The sequence below is a fragment of the Lichenostomus cassidix genome, chromosome W, assembly GCF_008360975.1.
Source record: "Lichenostomus cassidix isolate B80296 chromosome W, HeHo_3.0, whole genome shotgun sequence".
Taxonomy (NCBI): Eukaryota; Metazoa; Chordata; class Aves; order Passeriformes; family Meliphagidae; genus Lichenostomus; species Lichenostomus cassidix.
In genome coordinates, this window is record NC_139510.1 from 11,348,656 (window position 1) to 11,370,877 (window position 22,222).

Sequence of the window (22,222 nt, forward strand, 5' to 3'; positions counted from 1 at the left end):
ATTAAGAAACTTAACAAATGAAGTGATTGTCTTCCTATTCTATCTCTCCTTAAATGAGGCTACAATCTAGTTTACAAAAACATGTTCCAGAGAGGAGGCTCCGTCCAAGGTTGGAGCCTCTAGTTCTGAGATAGTAGGGATGTTTCATCTTCCCCAAAGAACCTCGAACTAGGCTAAATATCAGAGTACAAGAGTACATGTAGGGCTAAGGTACAGGGAATGAAAGGTACAGGGAATGAAAGGTATAAGGAATGGGAAAGGGTATAAAATGTATAAAAAGGGTATAAAAAGAATATAAAGGAAAAGGACAAAAAACCATCAGGCATCATTTCCCCCCTTTTTAGAGACTAACAAACTTCACCTTGTCTAGTCTCTAAACTACACTACTTACAGCACCGGTTTACACAACTAGCTATAGCAAAAATAATAACTACAATTACAACTATTATAAATGTCTCTTTTACCCAGGCCCAGTCTGGTACCAATGAAGTGAGGGCGTGGAAGATATGGTCAAATTTCAAGGTGTAATTTTTTGAACCCACTTCATGCAGAATTTGAGTTCCTTTCCAAATTTCTCCCAAATCCTCTCTAATTCTTCCATCCTGGTCCACAAAGGAACAACAGCTGCCATTAATAATATCACATACCCCTTCACGAGCGCCGAGTAGGAATTTGAGAGCTATCCTGTACTGCGTCATCTCCCTTGACAGGCCGTGGACCTCTTCCTGCAAAGCTATAATTGCATCAGCAGTATGTTTTTCAATACTTTCAATAACACTCGAGATATTCACGATTGCCCTTTCCAGTTCAACTACTCCATAAGAGGGAAGGAGAGCTCTCACTAAACTATGGAAAACTGTGGGACATTCAATGAGGGGATTAAGAGTTCTTTTCCCCCTCCTACGTGGTTTTTCAATTTGGCCAAATATTGTTATATTTGGGATTACAGCCCCGAGGGCACAGGCCTGATTTTTATCTACAGGTAGAATCTTCCAGGCCTTATCATCACATATTGTCGGAGGTTGGGGGGCATTGGAATTTTTTCTCCATCCCTGTTACTAAGCAACAAATAGCTGGGTGATTAGAGCCATCAACTCTTTTGTAAGAGACAAAAGTGTGTGCTGGGCAGGGCAGGGGAAGGAAAGAGCTGGCCGTTGGAACTGGCACTCTCTCCGTCGGACACCGGGAGGAAAGGGACTTCTTTTTACTTCTGGCTTGGGACCGCAGGAGATCCAACTGTGCTCTGTTTTCTCCTCCTGGCTGGGTGAGCTTTGATTCAACCTCTTTCCCACGGGGAGAGCATGTTTTTTTCTGGCTGCGTTTTCTCGCAGCAGCTGCCAGGGAGTCCGTCTGTCCCTGCCACCTGCCCCACTTTTGCCGCACGAACCTGCAGCGTCTGCCGTGACTGCAGAACCCTCGCTACCTCGCTGGCTAGCCCGGGAGAGCCAGGCCCTGCCCCTGCTGCTCCACTCGCCGCTCCAAGCTGCCTGCCTGCCTGCTTTCTCAGCTCTCTGCCATTACCAGCTGTGTGAGGGTGACCTGACCCTGTGCCTGCGCCACAGCGCCACCTGCAGCTGCTCGGGAGTCATCGCACCTGCCCTGCCCAGTCGGGAGCTCAACAGCGCCCCTGCTGCTTGCGACCATGATTACACCACACAGGAAAGCCATCTGCTATTGGTTTCTGGTTCTATTTGTGGTTGTTATTTTTGTTATTGCTTGTTTATAGATACTAGTAAAGAACTGTTATTCCTTTTCCCAAACCTTTGCCTGAAAGCCCTTGATTTCAAAATGAAAATAATTCAGAGGAAGGGGAAATCACATTCTCTGTCCTAAGGGAGGGTTCAACCTCTCTTAGCAGACACCTGTCTTTCAAACCAAAACACATATCCAATACACCCCCGTCCCAAGTGGTAGAGCCAATCTCCATCTCAGCAACCTCATTTTTTTCACAGACCTTGGGTTGAGTATTTCTCTGAAGTTGGTCTTATGACAATATGATGGAAGAACGGCCTTCCCTGTAGCATTCATGAGCACACAGCGAACTGTATAGTTCCCACGTTCCATCAGGCTACTCAGGATTATAAGAGGCAGCAAGATGGTGTTGGGCCCGACTCGTTGCCACCTTTCTGTATGTTCCTCTTCCATTGCAACACCGATCAATGGCCACTTTCCCTTCCCATTTAGAGGTGGTAATTGGGTACAAATCCAGCAATTGCTCATATTAAGAGCTCTGGAAACATTTTGGATCTTAGTATTGTGCAACTCCTGGGCTGAGCCCTGGGTCATGGTTACCAGTTGGGTAAACAACAGACATGTCAAGAACAATTTAACCATCATCTTAGTTTGCATCAGTCTCTGTCTTCTCGATGGTCTCAGGGGAAAAAGCCTTCTTCACTCTGGAATAGTGGATCCACGGTAGTTTCTCGGAAACCTTGACAGCAGTGAGGGTAGTCAGCAAGACTTGGAATGGTCCCTTCCACTTAGCTTGCAAGGGGTCACTGTCCCACCACTTGATGTAGACCCAGTCTCCAGGCTGAAATGGATGAGCAGGAATGTCCAATCCTATAGGTTTGGACAGGACAATGAATCTCTGGAACTTCTGTAAAGTGGAACTCAAAGCCATTAAGTATTTCTGTAAATAATTTTTCCCCTCATGTGAATTTCCCCCGGGATGTATGGAACCTGATATCATCTGCCATATAAGATTTCATAGGGACTTATGTTGTCCCTCTGCCTTGGTTGTAGGCGGACCCTCAGTAAGGCTATGGGTAAAGCCAGAACCCATGTCATGGATGTTTCTTGACAAATCTTACCAATTTGGGCTTTGAGGGTTCCATTCATACGTTCAACCTTGCCACTTGCTTGGGGTCTGTATGGTGTGTGCAAGTCCTAAGTAAGTTCCAGAATCCTGCTAACTTCCCTGATCACCGTTGCAACAAAATGTGGTCCCCTATCTGATGACATTCCCAAGGGAACCTCAAACCTTGGAATTATATGATTGAGCAAGGCTTTTACTACCTCTTTTGCTACATTGGTGCACCAGGGGTAAGCTTCAGGCCATCCACTGAACATATCAACTAATACCAACACATATTTGTATTCTTCCATACATGGTGTTTCAGCAAAATCTATTTGCCAGTAATCTCCCGGGAGATGCCCTGTCTTGGTTACTCCTAACACTACACTCTTGCTTGTGTCGGGGTTGTTTTTGCAACAGGTTTCACACTTGCTTGTAACAGATTGCACAGTATCAGTCATCCTTCTCCCTATCACTACTTTTTTCAGATGTTTTAAAAGGTTTTCTCTTCCCCAGTGGGTACTGTCATGTTGTCTCTGTGCTATTTCGCAAAGGATCGGGGGTGGGACTACAACCTGGCCTATGGGTGTAAAAGCCCACCCACCCTCCTTAATTTCAGCCTTAAGAAATTTAATTAACTTTTGGTCACTCTGATCATATTTTGGAGCAAACTGTGTCAGATCTACTTCTTCCTGTGGCACTACTGCAAAAATGCCTTTTTCTGCTATCCCTCTTGCCATTTCATCAGCAAAGCAATTTCCCACTTCAGGAGTTGTCTTCCCCTTTTGATGACTTTTGCAGTGCATGACAACTACTTCTGTAGGCTTCCAGATGCTCTGCAGGAGTGCTAGGATTTGTTTTGCATGTTTAATGCCATTACCTTGAGCAGTCAGCAGGCCACGTTCCTTCCAAACAGCTCCATGGGCATGAACAACACTGAAGGCATATTTGGAATCAGTCATAATCATATTTACCTTTTTTCCTTTGCTCGGTTCTAGAGCTCTGGTCAATGCGATCAGTTCAGCTTTCCGTGATGATACATTTGAAGGCAAGGCCTTTGCCTCGATTACTTCATCTATGGTGGTAATTGCGCAGCCTGTTATACGCTTACCATTCTGTATGAAACTGCTCCCATCAGTAAAAAGTTCCCAATCTGGCTTCTCCAGAGGCACATCCTTCAGGTCTGGTCTACTAGAATAGGTCTTTTCTATTGTCTGCAAACAGTCATGCTCAGGCACGTCATCAAGCAATGGGAATGACAAAAACATTGCAGGGTTTACAACAGATGTTGTTTTTATGGTGACATCGTCCTGTTCCAACAACACAGCCTGGTATTTAAGCATTCTGCTAGGGGATAACCAGTGTCTCCCCTTTTGCTCTAGCACAGAAATCACGGCATGGGGTACATACACGGCAATGTGTTGCCCAAGGGTGAATTTACGAGCCTTTTGTATTAGGATGACAGTTGCTACCACAGCTTACAGACACCCAGGCCACCCTTGGCTAACATAGTCTAGCTGTTTTGAAAAATAGGCCACAGCTCTTCGCTGATCCCCAAGGTATTGTGCCAGTACCCCTAAAGCAACATTTTGCCGCTCGTATGTAAAAAGTTCAAAGGGCTTAGGTCTGGCAGCCCCAAAGCTGGAGCAGACATCAAGGAATGTTTTAGTTGTTTAAATGCAACCTTCCTTTCTCTGTCCAGCTGATGGTTCCTTTTTCAGCTGTCTTTAGGGTTTCATACAGAGGTTTTACTAGTATTCCATACCTTGCCCCCCAAAGTCAGCACCAACCTACCATACCGAGGAAAGCTTGCATCTCTCTCACCGTGTGGGACTCTGGAAGTCGACAGATACCTTCTTTCCATTCCCTGCTAAGTTGTCGAAGACCACGGAAAATTTCTAGCCCCAGGTATACTACTGTTTCTTTGGCAACCTGTGCCTTTTCCTTTGAGACTCGGTATCCGCCCATGCCCAAAAAATTCAAAAGACTTACAGTGAGTTGGATGCAGTCATCTCGTGTTTTGGCAGCGATCAGAATTTCATCAACATATTGAAGGATTTCTCTTCTTGGTTCTTGTTTTCTTCAGTCCTCCAGTTCCTTTGACTGCTGATGTCCAAATATTGTTGGGCTTTTCTTGAACCCTTGGTGTAGCACTGTCCAGGTGAGCTGAGTCTTTCATTCTGTTTCAGGATTTTCCCACTCAAAAGCAAAGATTTCTTGACTATCTTTGTGGATTGGAATAGAGAAAAAGTCATCCTTGAGATCTAAAACTGTGAACCACCCTAGTTCATTTGTCAGTGTGGTCAGAAAGGTATAGGGGTTTGGTACGACTGAATGTATGTCCTCTGTGATTTTGTTAATTGCCCTCAAATCCTGCACTAGCCTGTAACTCTTACCATCAGCCTTCTTTACTGGCAGGATGGGTGTGCTGTTTTGGACTCACATTCCACTCGCAGCCCAAATTCAAGAAATTTTTTAATTACAGGTGCTAGTCTCCTACGACTTTCTAATTTTAGAGGGTACTGTTTCTGCTTTACTGGTGTTGCTCCCACTTTGAGTGCAATACTCACAGGTTCAGCTCTTTTGGATTTCCCAGGAAAATCACTGGCCCATACTATTGGAATAACCACATCCTCAACTTCTTTAGGAATTTCTCCACAACATTCTTGGATGAGAATAGTAGCTGCTTCGACAAATTTAGATTCAGGAATTATAACTTTCACTCCTTCCTCTTTGGAAAATTTAATTTCTGCTTCTAATTTTTCCAATAAATCTTTGCCCAATAATGGTTCTGGCGAATTTGACATATATAGAAATTGATGAGTCACCCACTGTTTTCCAAGTTTAAATTTTAAAGGTTGAAAGTAAGGCCTTGTTTCACTTACTCCTGTGGCACTAATCACATCTATAGTATCTTTACTCAGTTTCTCTTTAAAAGTATTTAACACAGAATATGTTGGCCTTGTATCAACCAGAAATTCAACATCATCTTTCCCCAGCTTAATTATAACCGTAGGCTCCGCTGGGGTGGATAATGCCTTCGGTCCCCGTCAGTTGCCATCCACAGCTAACTCAGAAGCTGGGGGCATCTGTTTCACCTGCATTGGACACTCGTTCTTCCACTGTCCCTTCTTCTTGCAGTTGGCACACTGGTCTTCGGCTAGAGAGGGTGAGGTGGACCCTTTTTTTGTTTACCAGATGACTTCCCCTAACCATGTTTCTTCTTGTGGTGGGGTTTACCCCCCTTATCTCCCTTATCTTCTGTATCTTTATCTGTTGGATCCCTGTTTTGATATACTTTCCAGGCCGCATTCAACAACTTATTTATATCATACTCATCCATTTTTTGCAGCTTTTTCCTTATGTCAGTTGTAGATTGGCCTATAAATATGTAGGCTATATGGGATTGCTGCATCGGGGAATCTACATCTAAATTTGTGTATTTCCGTGCAGCCTCTTTGAGCCTATTCAGGAAGTCTGTGGGGGTCTCATTTACATCTTGCCTAATTTCATATAATTTGGCCCAATTCACTGCTTTAGGGGTAGCACATTTTAGTCCAAGAACCATGCGCTTTTGATGTTGTTTTAATTTGGCCATCTGCTCTGGCACATTGGGGTCCCACCCTGGATCCGTCTGAGGAAAAATATTACTAACAGGTCCTTGAAGGATACCAGTTGTAATCTGAGTCTCTATAGCATTTACAGCAACCTTGATGACCATCTCCTTTTCTGTACTATCTAGTACTTCATCCAGCATTACATTTAGATCACTCCAATCTGGGTTTTGTGCCTTGTTGGCTAATTCAAACTGCATGGCTCCCCTCTCTGGGTTTTCCCTGTATGTCTCGACTGACTCTTTCCATTGTCGGAGCTCTCCAAGGGAGAAAGGAGTTTTGATATAAACCACTCTTTGATTCCCGACAGCCTGCCTTAGAGATGTTTTTAGGACAGCCTCTTCATTTCTTGGTTCATCTTGGACTAGTAGCCCCTATAGCCTCTAGGGCAATTTTCCCCCTCTTCTTCCCGGTAGGCCTGCTGGCTGCTGTGGCTACAGCCCCAGCCTTGGTCTCCTCCTCTTCCTCGGAGCTATCTGTACTGAATTCATCTGGCTCACGTTTAATTTGAGCTATTTCTTCCTCAGCTCTGCCACTAGTTGCGCAGCGAAGCGAGTGCCGCCCGCCGCTCCCCCCTTCCCCAGCTTGGGAGGGGCCAGCAGCAGACGCACTTCCCTCTTTGTCTGGATCTGCCCTTACTCCGCCCCTGCCTCCATCCTCAGTGCGGCTGATGGGTGGTGATCGACCCGCCCCCGGTCCACCCTTGCTTCTGCCCTCAGCGCGGCTAGTACGGCTGGTAGGCGGTGACTGGCCCACCCCCACTCCTCCCTCATCTTCACCTTCAGAGCGATCTGGGGAGGGTGGCAGCGCAGGGGGTGGTGGCCACCCATCCCCCGTCCCTACTGCTGTATCAACAAGGTGAAGGGGGGGGGGCGACGGCTGCAACGGCAGAGGGGGAGGAAGAGGGGGAGGAGGCACTGGCCAGCTTCCCCCCCCGGCCCGGCTGGCCCTTGTGGCTGGGGGTGTGATACCCCCCGCATAAAGCGGGTGCTACCAAATCCGTGTCTGTCATGTCTATCTCCTCAACCCTTGTCAGAGGCTACTTTTTTCTATCTTTTTTCTTTTTCTTCTTTTGTAAAGCCATCTCAAAGCAGCCCTTTTTCATTTGTTTGTATGCCTCTTCTCGATTTAGGAATATAGAAAACAACTCTGCATACCTTAACTCATCAAACCTGCCCTGGACTCAAAGTTCTACGAGTAATTCTGTATTTAGTTGGTTGTCCAAACTGCCTAGACAGGGCCATTTCCCTCCCCCCTCCAGTTTCAACACAGGCCACACCCACAGCGAAAGCCTAGTGAGTTCCCCCGTGTACAGGGGGGTGTTTTTCCCTGTTGGGACGTGCCAGTTTTTTAAGATCAGGCCCAGCGGGGAATCCTGTGGGATTTTTGGGTTAGTAGACGATGCACCACCCATATTTTACTTATAGACGGAAAGAAACAGCCAGAAAGAAAGTTCCTAGCCTAGAGTCTGGTGCGAGAAACAAACCCGTGGTTCCCAAGCTCCAGCAGAGTAAAGAAAGCAAGCTTAAAAGAGTGCGTGCGCGGCTTAGAGACCCTGGCGAGATTTGAACCACCACCCTTGGTAGATGAACCTACACCCCCAACCCTGGGCCACAGCTCCCCCTGAGCCATGGCTCCCCGTGAGCCACTGTGTGGCCCTCTGTGAGTAGTAGCGAAGAGTGTCCCCTTCTCCTCACAACCCCCCTGTTATAAATTGGGTCTCAATAAGTTAATTAGAGACAATTCTAATTCAGTAATTTGTAATTTATTCAAGCAAGCGGATACCGGTCAAAGCAGCGCTGGGCGGGCTAGGCATGCTCCTTCGCTCTGCTTAAGACACACCACGCAGAGGTTTGTGTGTGCCGAGGTTTTATACAGTCCCTTTTTCCGGGTTACGTGTCATTTGCTGGAGATAAGGCTGTGTCTGCGTAGTCTGTTGCTGTTGCTAGAGGGTCTGCCGCTGCCTTCCGAAAGGTCGTAGTCACGTTCGCAGCTTGCCTTTCTTCTTAAACCTTGCAAGTTTTGTATAAGCCTTGTGTAAACAGGATGCTTAAGTTCTGCTTATGCCAGCAGGAGGTCTTTGGCCCGTGGGGGCCCTGTTTTCCTGTTGCGATTTAGAGAATCAATCCTTATCTATCACAATCCCCCCTTTCTTTAATACCATTTTGTTCGCTAAATTGCTTTAAGGCCTCTGTGCTAAGGATCAGTCCTTCGGCCATATTATATTCTTGCTGATCGGGTATTATCTCTAGTTTAGCTTTAGCTAGCATTAGGTGTGCTGCTTCCAATCTTCCTTTAACTATACTTAAAAGTTGATTGAATATACATGGTCTAAATGTAAGTGTCAATATTAGTACAACCAGAGGTCCCGCTAGGGTAGATAACATGGTTGTAAGCCACGGGCATGTATTGAACCAGCTTTCATACCAATTCTGGGTGTTTTCTCTTTCTCTTTTGCGTTTTTCTAATCTTTTACAGAGTTCAGACATAGCATCTCTCACTACCCCTGTGTGGTCAGCATACTACCCGCAGAGCGGTAAATTCTTTGTTTACAAGAGATGCTATACCTGTACTGGCTCTAGTAGCTCTTAAAGCTAGCAATGTTGCTATGGTTTGAGTTCCTAGTGTCAATATAATTGTACTTAGTAGGTGATGTACACCCTTGAGGATACCATCCTGTGGAAATATGTTTGTCACTGTTCTTAGGAGTTCAACTTCTTGCTACAGTTACACACTCCCAATGTGTACAATAATAAGCTGTTGGTTGATTACAGTACCCAAGACCAGGATTTGAACTTGGGCACATATAGTAATCTGTAGTACGATTCAGATACTAGTATGGTCCTAATGACCTGACTGGGATCTGAAAAGATGGGTTTTCCACAGTAGTTTGTGTTTGTATGATGTGTTGATCTTCTCATCGGATCAGAGACCATTTAAACGGTTCATGAGGATGATGGCTAGCACTACTCATGATACATTTTAACAAAATTAAGCTACACATATATATACATCGTGTAAGTGATGGTCTCATGGCTGAACGTGTACTTCTTACCTGTATTTGATACCCACTTTGCTGCTTGGGCTCTTGAACCTTTTTAAAGTCCTTCCAAGACTTGGGGCAGCTTGGTCCAGATCTTTTCATAGTCTCACGGACTGTCTTTACTCTCCCAGGTTAGATCCCTCTGCCTCGCCCGTCGACTCGGTTGCCACGAGCCACGGGGCTCACCATCTTCTCGGCAGCAAGGATATTCCTCGGGGGGGCTCCGGGGTAAATGATCTGTTTTTATAACTGTCTCAGTTTTTATGTTTAACCACTGGACCATGGCAGGGTAAGTGAGCCACATTTTTTTTTTCTACAGCCTCTTCTAATGATTTCTGCCACCATCGGCCTAGGTTTATTGGAGTGGCAACAATAAAATTCAGGGCAAATCTCATGGAGGTAAATATTCCACCATTCGGGCGTTCCCTGTCGTAATCTCTCCAATTTAACAGCCAATCGTAACAAATGCTCGGTTTGCTTATGTTCTGCCTTAGAGCAGGTTGGGCAGACCCTCATAGGAGGCTTTTCCCTGGTGTAATGGGTCCACCACTTTTCTCTACATACTTTGCATACAAAACATACAAAGGGATAGCAATTACAATTAGGGGTATTACATTTGACCACATGGTCTCAAGCATAGCAATCATAGGGTAAATCATACTTAGGGAAAACTCTAATGGGGTATTTCAGGTGTACAGTAACAGGGTTCATGCACTAGAAATTACAGTCTCTTAAGTCTTATCTTTAATTCCTCGGGGCGTTCCACGACTTTCTACAAGGGGTCTCTGTTGAACTTCTTTACTTGGCTGGCGTGAGTCCAACCCTTTTCGGTGGTCCGGACTGCGGATTCTGTGGTAAGTAACACAACACAGGGACCTTCCCATTGAGGGGTTAAAGATGTCTCTTTCCAGGATTTTATTAAAACTTCATCTCTAGGCTAAATATGCATGTATCGGCATCTAGAGAGGTGGTCTTTGGGCAGCTAACCCCTTTTGTCTCAGCTTGTCCTATCTCCCCGCCAGGTGTGTAATGTAAGTTTGTAAGTGAGTGTCTGATACAGCGGGATGATCTCTAGGAATTTTTAAATCAAAGGGCATTTCATATAACATTTCACAGGGAGAAAGTCTTATATTTGTACGGGGTTGTGTCCTAATATTTAATAGAGCTAACGGTAAACATTTAACCCAACTCATTTTTGTTTCAAGCTTTAATTTAGTCAATTGTTTCTTAATTTCCCCATTCATACGTTCTACTTTTCTCGAACTTTGTGGATGCCAAGGGGTGTGATATTCCCAATTGATACCTAGAGTGTCTGCCACAGCTTTTGCTACTTTGGACACGAAATGGGGTCCTTGGTCTGAGTCCATAGTTTCAATGAGACCGTATCGTGGAATAATTTGTTCTAACAATACCTTGGCAACTGTTTGTGCAGTAGCTCGTGTTGTTTAAACGGCTTCTACAAAATGGGTTAAGTGGTCTACCATTACTAGTAGATATTTGTGTCTTCCTACTGCAGGTAATTCTGTGAAGTCTATTTGAACATGTGACAACGGTCTATGTGCTAATTCCTATCTCTCAGGCAATCGTTTTCTTAGTTGCTGTTTATTTACTTTCTGGCAGGTTACATATCCCATGGTTATTTGTTTGGCCAGATTATATATCTTTATGCACATATATTTATTAGCAAAGTGATCTACTAAGGCTTGTATTCCCCAATGAGTCTTTTCATGTAATCTCCGCAAAACTCGCAGAGCCATAGCTTTTGGTAGTACTTCCCTCCCATCTGCAAGGACCCACTTCTTTTCTGAATTCTGTGTCACCCCTGTTTGTCTAAGCTTTTGCTCCTCTAGCGTAGAAAAGCATAACAACTGAGGTCTCTGGGTTTGACCCTCTTTTTCATGTACATAACACCATTCCTTATGGGGATTATCGCATGTGCAAACCAGACCATCGCACCCAAAATCTTTCCAGCAAGCAAAGCAGGGGAATTTCTCTAAATTATCTTTACATGTTGCACAAAGCTCGCGTGGGTGTTTCTCGTGGAGAGAAAGCAAAGCAGCTCGTTTTGCTTCCTCATCTGCTAGGTTATTGCTTCTTGTAGTTAAACTTAACCCTTTTTGGTGCCCTTTAACATGTACTACAGCTAATTTAGTTGGTTGTCAGAGTGCCTTTAAGATTTCTTTAATGAGCCTCTCATGCACTAGTCCCTTACCCTGGGAGGTTATTAGGACCCTTTCTTTCCAAATTTTTCCAAATGTATGTACCACTCCAAATGCATATTTGGAGTCAGTGTAGATGGTCCTTATGTCTTTTCTAATTATTTGTAAGGCTCGTAATATAGCATAAAGTTCACATGCCTGAGCTGACCAACTTGGGTTTAAGGGACCTGATTGGAGTACTTCTATGGTTTGTCCATCAATGATGGCATAGCTGGACTTACGTTTACCCTCTACTACCCGTGAGGACCCGTCCACAAATAATTTAATGCCGTCTTCTAATTCTTCATCTTCCAGGTCAGGCCTAATCTTTGTTTGTTCTTTTATGGTTTGGAGGCAATCATGTAATAGCACATTGCCGTCGGGTACCTCATACAAAAATTGGGCCGGATTTTGTACTGAGGTGGTTTCTAAAGTTAATTTCGGAGACGCAACTAGAATTCCTTCGTATTTAAGCAATCTGGTGTCTGTGATCCATTTTTCTGCCTTTTGGGATAAAATACTCCAGATATCACGAGGGGAGACAACTCGCAGTTCTCCTCCAAAGGTTATTTTGAGGGCTTCCTCTACCATTAATGATGCTGCAGCTACTACTTGGAGACAAGTAGGCCATCCCTTACTAATGGGAGTCTAACAATTTAGATAAATAGGCCACAGGCTTTTTACTACTGGCTCAGTCCTGAGCTAAAATACCAAATGCAGTCCCCTCTTCGGTATTCACAAATAAATGGGACGGCTTGTGGATATCAGGCAAGCTTAATACGGGTGCATTGACCAATTCTTTTTTTTTTAGAGCTTGAAATCTTTCCTCATCTGCTGGAGACCATTTAAGGAGTCCATCATGGGCCAATTTTTCATATAGGAATTTGACTTTTTGGCTGTAATTCTCAATCTATTGTCTACAATAGCCAAATAATTCCAGTAATTGTTGAATTTGTCATTTTGTTTTGCTGTTCATTAAAGGCCTTAGTCATATTTTGTCCCCTAGGGACTGATTTTTTTAATGCCTTGGACTATGATCGTCCGCAAGTCCTGCATGTGTGCCTGATCATTTGGGTCTTGATTATTCCAACTGGGCCGCTGTAATGGCCACTTCACATCTCCAGTCGGGCCCTGAGGATGGTTATTTTCCCAAATTTTCATACCGGCTGTTCTAATCATCCTTCTTTCTTCTGCCGTAAAGAGAATCCCCAAAATAGACTGGAGTTCATCCCAGGTATAAATGTTAGGACCTAGGAATTGATCTACTCTCTCAGCAACTCCCAATGGATCTTCTAGAAGGTGACCCATTTCCTTTTTAAATTCTCTTACGTCCCCTGAATTTAAGGGAACTGCTATGTGCCCTATACCAGGTGCCTGACCTCCCCCTGGTGGGTTTACCATCTCTATGCCAACCTCTCTGAGTGGATATAGACCATTACGCGCTCTGCTGCGTGTGATGCATCTACTAGGCTGAGCAGGCTCTTCATCCTCAGACGACTGATTAGTGTCATCTTGAGGTAATAACGGGGCTGTTGGTGCATTCAGAGGTGGCGCCGGAGTTGGTGCTGGAGGTACATATAGAGGGGGCATTTCCTCTGAATTCCTTTTCTTAGGATCTTTTGTTTTAACACAAAAAGTCCTGCCCCTCATATCGGGGTAATCTAAAGGGCAGCATAATCACTTTATTCCTGATTAAAAGGTTGTTTGGAATTTACATACGAATTTAAAGCTTGACACATAAAATTCTCAAACGGCCCAAATACTGGTCAGTACAAAGGATCAGTCCGTATCTGTTTTCCTCCCCAAACTACTATGCAATAATTTATCATTTTACTTTTACTCTTACCCCTTGTACGGGGGTCATCCGCCCAATATTTAATCAAAACCCCTAAGGGACTATCAGGCGGGATATCCGGGAGTTTTGTCTGGGGCTCCCCCCCCATGGATTCAGAGGGCTTGCTTTTCCTCTGACCCATCTTCCAGAGTGTCTTCAGTCACACACACACTCGCGTCCTCCCGGTCGTGGCCCAGTCCCTCGCGGGATGTGGGAACCGCACTACAAGGGAGTCTACATTCACTTCGCCAAGCCTTTGGCGTCTCACACACCACACTCTGGGATAACCACCCCAACTGAACGGATACCCTGTGTTCTCTTAATCTGAACACATACTCACGCGTCCTGCGTCTTCGTCCGGAGCTTCGTGCACAAAGATTATGGGGTTTTCCTTTGACCAGTATCCGAATTTAGGTTCGTCGGTTAGGGTGTCGGAGAAGTACCCCCACAGGGCCGTTGAAACAACGGGGCGCCTCCCAGTGAGGGGTCTCCAGCGAGGGACCCTATCTGAGTCACAGCACCATGTTGTTATAAATTGGGTCTCAATAAGTCAATCAGAGACAATTCCAATTCAGTAATTTGTAATTTATACAAGCAAGCGGATACCGGTCAAAGCAGCGCTGGGCGGGCTAGGCATGCTCCTTCGCTCTGCCTAAGACACACCGCGCAGAGGTTTGTGTGTGCCGAGGTTTTATGCAGTCCCTTTTTCCGGGTTACGTGTCATTTGCTGGAGATAAAGCTGTGTCTGCGTAGTCTGTTGCTGTTGCTAGAGGGTCTGCCGCTGCCTTCCGAAAGGTCGTAGTCACGTTCGCAGCTTGCCTTTCTTCCTAAACCTTGCAAGTTTTGTATAAGCCTTGTGTAAACAGGATGCTTAAGTTCTGCTTATGCCAGCAGGAGGTCTTTGGCCCGTGGGGGCCCTGTTTTCCTGTTGCGATTTAGAGAATCAATCCTTATCTATCGCACCTCCACCCTGCGGGAGCAGAGTAGGTTGTAAAAAACCCCTCCTTTATGGCCCCCCTGGCCACACTCCCACCCTTGGAGATTTTCCCCATATGCTAGCTAGCAATAAAACTGTAAAACCCTTCTCCCTTGATCTCACCTCTCCTGCTGTGTTTCTGTGGTAGGTTTTTTGGAAACTCCCTGGTTTTCACAATTCCGGACCTCCGCTTGTGGGAGGTGCAACGGGATGTTTCTCGATCCAGAATTGGAACTTGGGGCTCCCCTTTCCTCCTGGCTGGCTCGCCACAACTGATGCCTTAAAAGCTGGTAAAAATAAGACACAGACACTGCAGTATAGGGAAAAAGGGTATTACCTTGGTTTTAATAGGATCCCAGGTGCCCCTTCGTCAAAGGTGAAACCACGCCGACGAAGCATCCCGTGTACAACGCGTATACAATTTTATGGACCTCACAAATTAGCATATCTAGCCAAAATCCTCCAATAAGAAACTTAACAAATGAAGTAATTGTCCCCCTATTCTAATTACCCCCCTCCAAATGAGGCTACAATCTAGTTTACAAAAACATGTTCCAGAGAGGAGGCTCCATCCAAGGTTGGAGCCTCTAGTTCTGAGACAGTAGTCTCTTCCCCAGAGAACCCCAAACTAGGCTAAATATCAGAGTACAAGGGTTATAAACATGTAGGGCTAAGGTACAGGGAATGAAAGGTACAAGGAATGGGAAAGGGTATAAAATATATAAAAAGGGTATAAAAAGTATAAAGAGAAAGGACGAAAACCCCTCAGGCATCAACTGATTCCACAAGCACAAATACAAGCAGTTCATGTGCACTGATTTATAAAACACATTCTTTATTTCCAATTCTTGACTATGAGGGTGGTGAAACACTGGAACAGGTTGCTCAGAGAAGCTGTGGGTGCCCCATTCCTAGAAGTGTTCAAGGCCAGTTTGAATAGGGCTTTGAGCAAGCTGGTCTTGTGAAAGGTGTCCCTGCCCATAGCAGGGGGATTGGAACTAGATGATCTTGAAAGCCCCTTCCAACCCAAACCATTCTGTGATTCTATTATTCAATTTCTAAAGGTAAATGGCAGTGTACTAGAAAGCAAAAAGCAAAGGCAGAGTGTCACAGCAAATACAGCAGTAACATTTTTCTGAGTAGCTCTAATGGAGTCTCAGGCAGGACAACCAACATGTCTGGGCTCAGTCCAACCAACAGCATGGAGGCGGGGAGGGGCGGGTAAGGGGGTTTTTCTCTGGTCAGTCCATCAGGGAGAGGAGTCCTCTACTTAGCCATGGGGTCCCTCCCACGGGAGACAGTCCTCTGTGAACTTCTTTGTCATGGGTCCAATCTCATGAGCAGCAGCCGCCCGAATCTGCCGCACACGAGTTATTGTCCACAGTGTGCAGACTTCCAAGCCGAGGCCAGGCTGCTTCCATCATGGGAGCAAGACAAGGCCTTTTTTCTCTACTGGGACTCCCATTGGATCACAGCTTCCTCCAGGCGTCTACCCGCTCCTCTGGCGTGGGCACCTCCCCACGGGCTGTGGGTGGATCTCTGCACCCCCTGTGGACCTCATGGGCTGCAGGGTGACCACCTGCTCCCCCCATCGTCTTTGTCATGGCCGGCAGAGGGTTTTCAGCTCTGGTGCCTGGAGCACCTCCTCCCCCACCTTCTCCACTGACCTTGGTGTCTCCATGTTGTTTTCCCTTCACATATTCTCACCTCCTCCTCCTCCTCTAATTAAAAAGAAGTGTGTGCTCACATTGTTTTGATTTCCTCTTAAATATGTTTTCACAGCAGTGTAACTAATATCTCTAATTGGCCCAGACTTGGCCAGCAGCATGTCCATCATATTCAGAGCCATCAGAGATTGGCTCCACTGGACATGGTGAAAAACTTCCAGAACCTTTATACAGGACACACAGGAGGCATCTTTGTGCCACTCCCCACTCACTAGCAAAAGCTGGGCTAAGCAAAAGTAACTCATGAACACAGGGCTACGCCCTCTTCCAACCCTTCAACCACTTCCTCGGGCCCACCACAACAGCCCTTGAAGGGTCCAAATTTCTCCTAGATGCCAAGGATACCTTGCTGATGTTCTGGGGCAAGCAAAACCAACACACCCCCAAACACATTGGAGTTTGTTAAAAATAGTCCAACATATTTTGAGCAAATCTTGACAATATTTACTGCAAATTCAAAAGGAAAGATCCATAATGCTGTTTGGATAAAGTCCTGATAGAACAGCAAATCAGGTCCACTAGCCATTGGAAATATACGAATGCTTGCAGAAAAATGGAATATCTTGGGAACAGAAAAACTGCTATGCTGAATGTAACCCCTCTTTAGAAGACCTCATTTTAATATTAGCAGAGCAGGCCAAGGAATGAACAAGAGTTAATTCTTCCTTCCTACAAATTAAATCTTAAGAGCTGTCATTTTTATCCAGCTGCAGAGAATCAACATCATCGCACAGACAAATTCTGGTCCTTCAACTTCTGCAAGAGCTGATTATCGAAAAACCCCAACAGATATTGACCCCAGAACATCTCAGTCAACAGGAGTCTTTCCAGTGGGCTCACAGGGATTGAGCAAGGATATATAATTACAACCCCAACCCAGCTCCCACTGAAAACTATGGGAAAACATTCCAAGTGGGCTTCCTTTCTCCTCCATAAAGTCTTTCACGAAATTCCAATGGTAACCAACACTGTTTCCCTCTGCTATAGCACCTTTAGAGAGTGGCCTGTAATTCATGATGAAAAACAATAATATTGCTTGACATAGAAAGATATAAACCTTCTTTTGCAGCAATGAAACTCAGATGTCTTGAGCCATGTGTATAGCTTACGGTTTATTTTTTTTTTTGACAGTGCAATATTGTATATAATCACAAATACCAACGACCTCTACTAAGTTGTCCAGTCTCATTAAGGCCAATGCATCTGGTATTTGACACTGCCAATTTGCCTCAACAGAGGTTTTATTCAGTGGATATGATAGAGCTGTAAAGCAATATTTTTTCATTTACATAGTTTAATTGAGGAATGCTATCAGATGTTTCCAAATTTAATGCATACAACAATTTGCTTCCCCGATTTCTTTTCAGAGTTTAGTTTGGAAAAAATGACATCTGATTCTAGTAGAAAGAAGGCAATTACATTTTGGAGCCTGCCTGCCTGTATTGCATGTTTTTAAACATAAAAAGAAGTTCTTAATATGCAATTGTCAGGTAATACAAAGGAAAATATTTTACTTTGCATTTATGAAGTAATTTTTCAAAAGCATAAGGGAATTGTATGCTAATGTTTTTCATTTATTACCACACTCCTAATTCTGCACCGTTTCCACAAGTTTAGATTAAAACAAAAAGCATTTGATGCTTATGTATTAGCATGGTAATACCCTATAAAGTAATTAGGACAGGGGAAAATGCAAAGGTTTTTCAGTTCTGATAAGCCTATGCCTGCTCTATGGCATTGTCAGTAACCCACAAGTAGTTTCTCCACCAACTTCTATGGGCCCCAACTCTTAACTCAATCTTCTAAGAAACTTCAGTCCCATCTCATCTGTTTTCTCCACCTTTTCTCCTACTTCACCTTGAGTACAAGCTTTGTAGACCAATGCAATGCCTTGAAATTTTGCTCTTCTTTGAAGAAAGGATCACAGAATCATAGAATGGTTTGGGTTGGAAGGGACCTTTAAATATCATCTAGTCCAAACCCCCTGCAGTGAGCAGGGGCATCTTCCACTAGATCAGGTTGCTCAAAGCTCCGTTCAACATGGCCTTGAATGTCACCAGGAATGGGGCATCCACCACCTCTCTCAGCAAAGTGTGCCAGTGCCTCACCATCCTCAATGTAAAAAACTTCTTTCTTATATCTACTCTAAAACAACCCTCTTTTAGTTTAAAACAATTCCCCCTTGTCCTGTCACAACAGGATAGGGCAGCTCTGTGCCTGTGTTGCTACATGGAGGTGAGGACTAGAGCAATATCGCAATGAGGTTCACGCTCTTCTGGCCATGGACCATTTCCACCTCTAACTTCAAATTGGACCATTTAGTCCAATATGCTACACCAGATACTGTAGGCATAACCCAAGTAACTACTCAGTGAGAAAAGGCTTTCTTTTTTTCAGGAATTAACCTCATAGCTCCTACACCACAGCACTCAGAACTTTAGGATGTGAATGAGTTTGCTGTGCTTTCATTTTATAGAGCTGACCTTACTTCTTTGAAATGCACTTGTTCTCCACAGAGCCAGTAAATACCACACAGTTGTCTTAAAGTAAATCACATGTTTATGAAGGGCTGGATTGCAGTTTCATTAGTCACCTATATTTATTTTAAGTTATTCTTGCCTCATAAAAAGAAGTGCTTGAAGAAAATCCCAGTTAGTAAAAAAGCCCTGGACTTCAGGGAATGGTAAATACCCCTTTTCTTCCATGGCTTATTGGTTAGAACAAATCCATCTTTAAATCTCTGTCAAATGCGGTGCATGATCTCAGTTACAAAAATACAAATCCAAGTATTAAAAATACCAAAATACTAATATTTAGATTTGGCTGTTTGTAGTGTTTCCAGTTGAGGGAAGGGAAGGGGAGGGAAGGGAGAAAGGGGAAGGGGAAGGGGAAGGGGAAGGGGAAGGGGAAGGGGAAGGGGAAGGGGAAGGGGAAGGGGAAGGGAGGGAAGGGAAGGTGCTATGATCCAATTATTAAGGTTCTTTAGAAATACCTCTGCCCAAATTAAGGTGCAAACGAGACCATATGCCAGTCAATAGTATGGGTTTTATTTGATAGTAAATATGAGAGAGAGAGAGAGAGAGAGGGAGGAAAAGAGAGGAAAAGAGAGAAAAAGAGAAGTAGGAAAAGAGGTGGGGGGGGGACAGAAAGAGGGAGAAAGAAAATATCACCATCCATGGATCCTAACGATGTTGTGTTGATCCTCTCCAGCTGGTCTTCTTGGTGGTGATGGTCCCCCCGAAAAGCACAGAATCCCGTGGGTTAATATACACTCAGGCCAGGTGGCAATGTCCAGGCATGTCCCCCCGGGGGAGGGGGCAGCCTCTAGCAGCAGACTCTGCTTGCATCACCTGCAGTTCTGTGGTGCAAGGCCTAGCACTTCAGAGAGTCTTTGATGGATTATGACTCCCCCTCAGCTGCCTCTCACATGAAAGTCCCATGGATGTGGCCTGTGGGGTTGGGGGTTCCACAGCTGGGCCAGTTTGTGTAATGGAGGATGGGTGTTCATTGCCTCTGACCAGAGGTTACACCACACACCCCAAACTTCCTCCTCCCAACCTCAGCTGGGGAGAAGTTTGTGCACACTTGGCTTCTGTGAGCTGTGCTCTCCCCCACCCCAATACTCAGCCAGGGATGATTCTCAGTGCAGCTGAGGTTTGGCCTTTGTGTATGCATTCCTTTCCCTCAGCCTGAGATGACTGAACAATAGGTTCCCCTTTATCTAATCTCAGCAGTTTGAGTTTCTGTCCAAAGTCCTAGTCAGGTATCTTCAGGGAGGCTTCTTTGATTGTAGCTTCTTTATGTACTTTTTTGTTATAATGAGCAAAACTTTATATCAATGTTTGAGGCATGAACTATTTCAGTCTCTGACAGAAGGGAAGGGAAGGGAAGGGAAGGGAAGGGAAGGGAAGGGAAGGGAAGGGAAGGGAAGGGAAGGGAAGGGAAGGGAAGGGAAGGGAAGGAAGGAAGGAAAGGGAAGGAAAGGGAAGGAAAGGAAAGGAAAGGAAAGGAAAGGAAAGGAAAGGAAAGGAAAGGAAAGGAAAGGAAAGGAAAGGAAAGGAAAGGAAAGGAAAGGAAAGGAAAGGAAAGGAAAGGAAAGGAAAGGAAAGGAAAGGAAAGGGACCCCCTCGAGTATGGGGCATCTCTGCTCTCAGCTCTTGTCCCATGCAGGGTAGTGACAGCTGTGCCAGGAGCTCTCATGTGCTACTGTACTCAAAGACTCAACAAGGGGGGACCCAAGCCCTTTTTTCAGAGTGCCTTTGGAAAGAGAACACTACATGCTCAGAGAAGAGACCTGAGCTGGCACTGCTAAAAATAAAATAACCTGTTTTCCACAGAGATGGTGAAATATGGGCAGGAACTGCTAAGATAACCTACTCCTAGTAGGTCACAAGGCCTCAGAAAACCTTGTGAGCTCCAGACCACTCTGCTCCACTGCTCTGGTTTGATTCCGATCGGTGCTGCTGATTCAGACTACTCTGCTTGGCTCTGCTGGACTCATCTGAGGCTTAGCTCAGGCTTGGCTTGCTGCCACTTCAGAGCCGCGTCTTGGCCGCTTTCACGGCTTTTTAGAGCCATGCCACAGCTTGGCTGTGTTTGCCACCCGGAGCTGTGTTCAAGGGACAGGAAGGGATGGTGTCACACCCTGGTCACTTAAAACCAGGGGTTAAACCTAGGTTCTTTTGCTCTGGTTAAACGCAAAGGAGAGAGATTCTCAAGAGGCAAAAATCACACAAAAGCTTACTGCCAAACTATGGAAAATCAAGGAACATTGGCAAATGATTTAGTACAACATAAAACACTAATCACACCACAGACTTAGCTCAATCATTGTGGAAACCTTTAAACCCATTTAATGTTACATTCTGTGAAAAGAGAGTTAGAAGAAGAAAGGGAGAGAAAGACAGGAAAGATATAGAAAAACAGACATATAGCTACCAACTCCTGTGTTCCAGGAATGTAATAGATAAAAAACTCTAAGATGAAGGTAGGGTTAAAGAACAATGTGCTTGTGTCATGGTTTGACACTGGCCAAATGTTAGGCACCCACGACAACCGCTCACTCACCCTCCCCTGTGTGGTGGTTTTGATTGGCCCAAAACATCAGAAAGGTATCTTTAACATCTAAGAGAAATTTAAACCCCTCAAAAGCTGTTGTAGTAGGCCTGAGGAAGTGTCTGAGGGGTGAAGAGTGGCACAAAGATGGCTCCTGTGTGTCCTGAGTAAAAGTTCTGGAAGTTTTTCATCAAGTCCAGCAGAGCCAAACTCTGATGGCTCTGAAAGTGATAGACATGCTGCCGGCCGCGTGTAGGCCAATTAGAGGTGCTAGTTACGCCTCTGTGAAAACATATTTAAGAAAAATTCAAAACAAGGTAGGCACACACACTTCTTTGTAGTTAGAGGAGAAGGAGGTGGAGGAAAAAATATGTGAAGGGAAAACAACATGGAGACACCAAAGTCAGTGAAAAAGGTGGGGGAGGAGGTGCTCCAGGTGCCAGAGCTGAAAACCCTCTGCTAGCCATGGTGAAGACCATGGGGGAGCAGGAGGTCATCCTGCAGCCCATGGAGTCCACAGGAGAGCAGAAATTCACCCACAGCCCACGCCAGAGGAGCAGGTGGATGCCTGGAAGAAGCTGTGATCCAGTGGGAGTCTCATCGAAAGAGTTAAAGCTACAGAGGCCTTGCAAGGGAGAGAAAAAAGGCCTTGCTCCTGGGATGGAAGCAGCCTGGCCTCGGCTCGGAAGAGTCTGCACCTTATGGACAAGAGGACTCATGTTGCAGCAGAATTCGGGCGGGATGTTGCTCGTGAGATTGGACCCACACCAAAGAAGTTCCCAGAGGACTGTCTCTTGTGGGAGGGACCCCGAGGCTAAGTAGAGGACCCCTCTCCCTGATGGACTGACCAGAGAACAAACCCCTTACCCTGCCCCCTGCCCGTGTTGTTGGTTTGGAAAGAGGGAAGGGGGGGTGAGCAGAGAGACTGCTTCTTAAGAGGGAGGGGGTGAGAGCAGAGAAACTGCCTAGAGAGAGAGA

At 45.2% G+C, this 22,222-nt stretch overlaps 1 protein-coding gene across 1 annotated transcript; it reads right to left on the reverse strand.

Moving 5' to 3' along the window:
• Positions 1-383: 383 nt before the first annotated feature.
• On the reverse strand, positions 384-7,423 carry LOC146425497 (endogenous retrovirus group V member 2 Env polyprotein-like). The gene is made up of 3 exons (XM_085041473.1): positions 7,406-7,423; positions 7,051-7,290; positions 384-1,052 (listed from the first exon to the last, which is right to left on the reverse strand). Exons 1-3 carry the CDS (start codon positions 7,421-7,423, stop codon positions 384-386), a joined length of 927 nt encoding a protein of 308 aa, XP_084897599.1.
• Between the last annotated feature and the right edge of the window lie 14,799 nt (positions 7,424-22,222).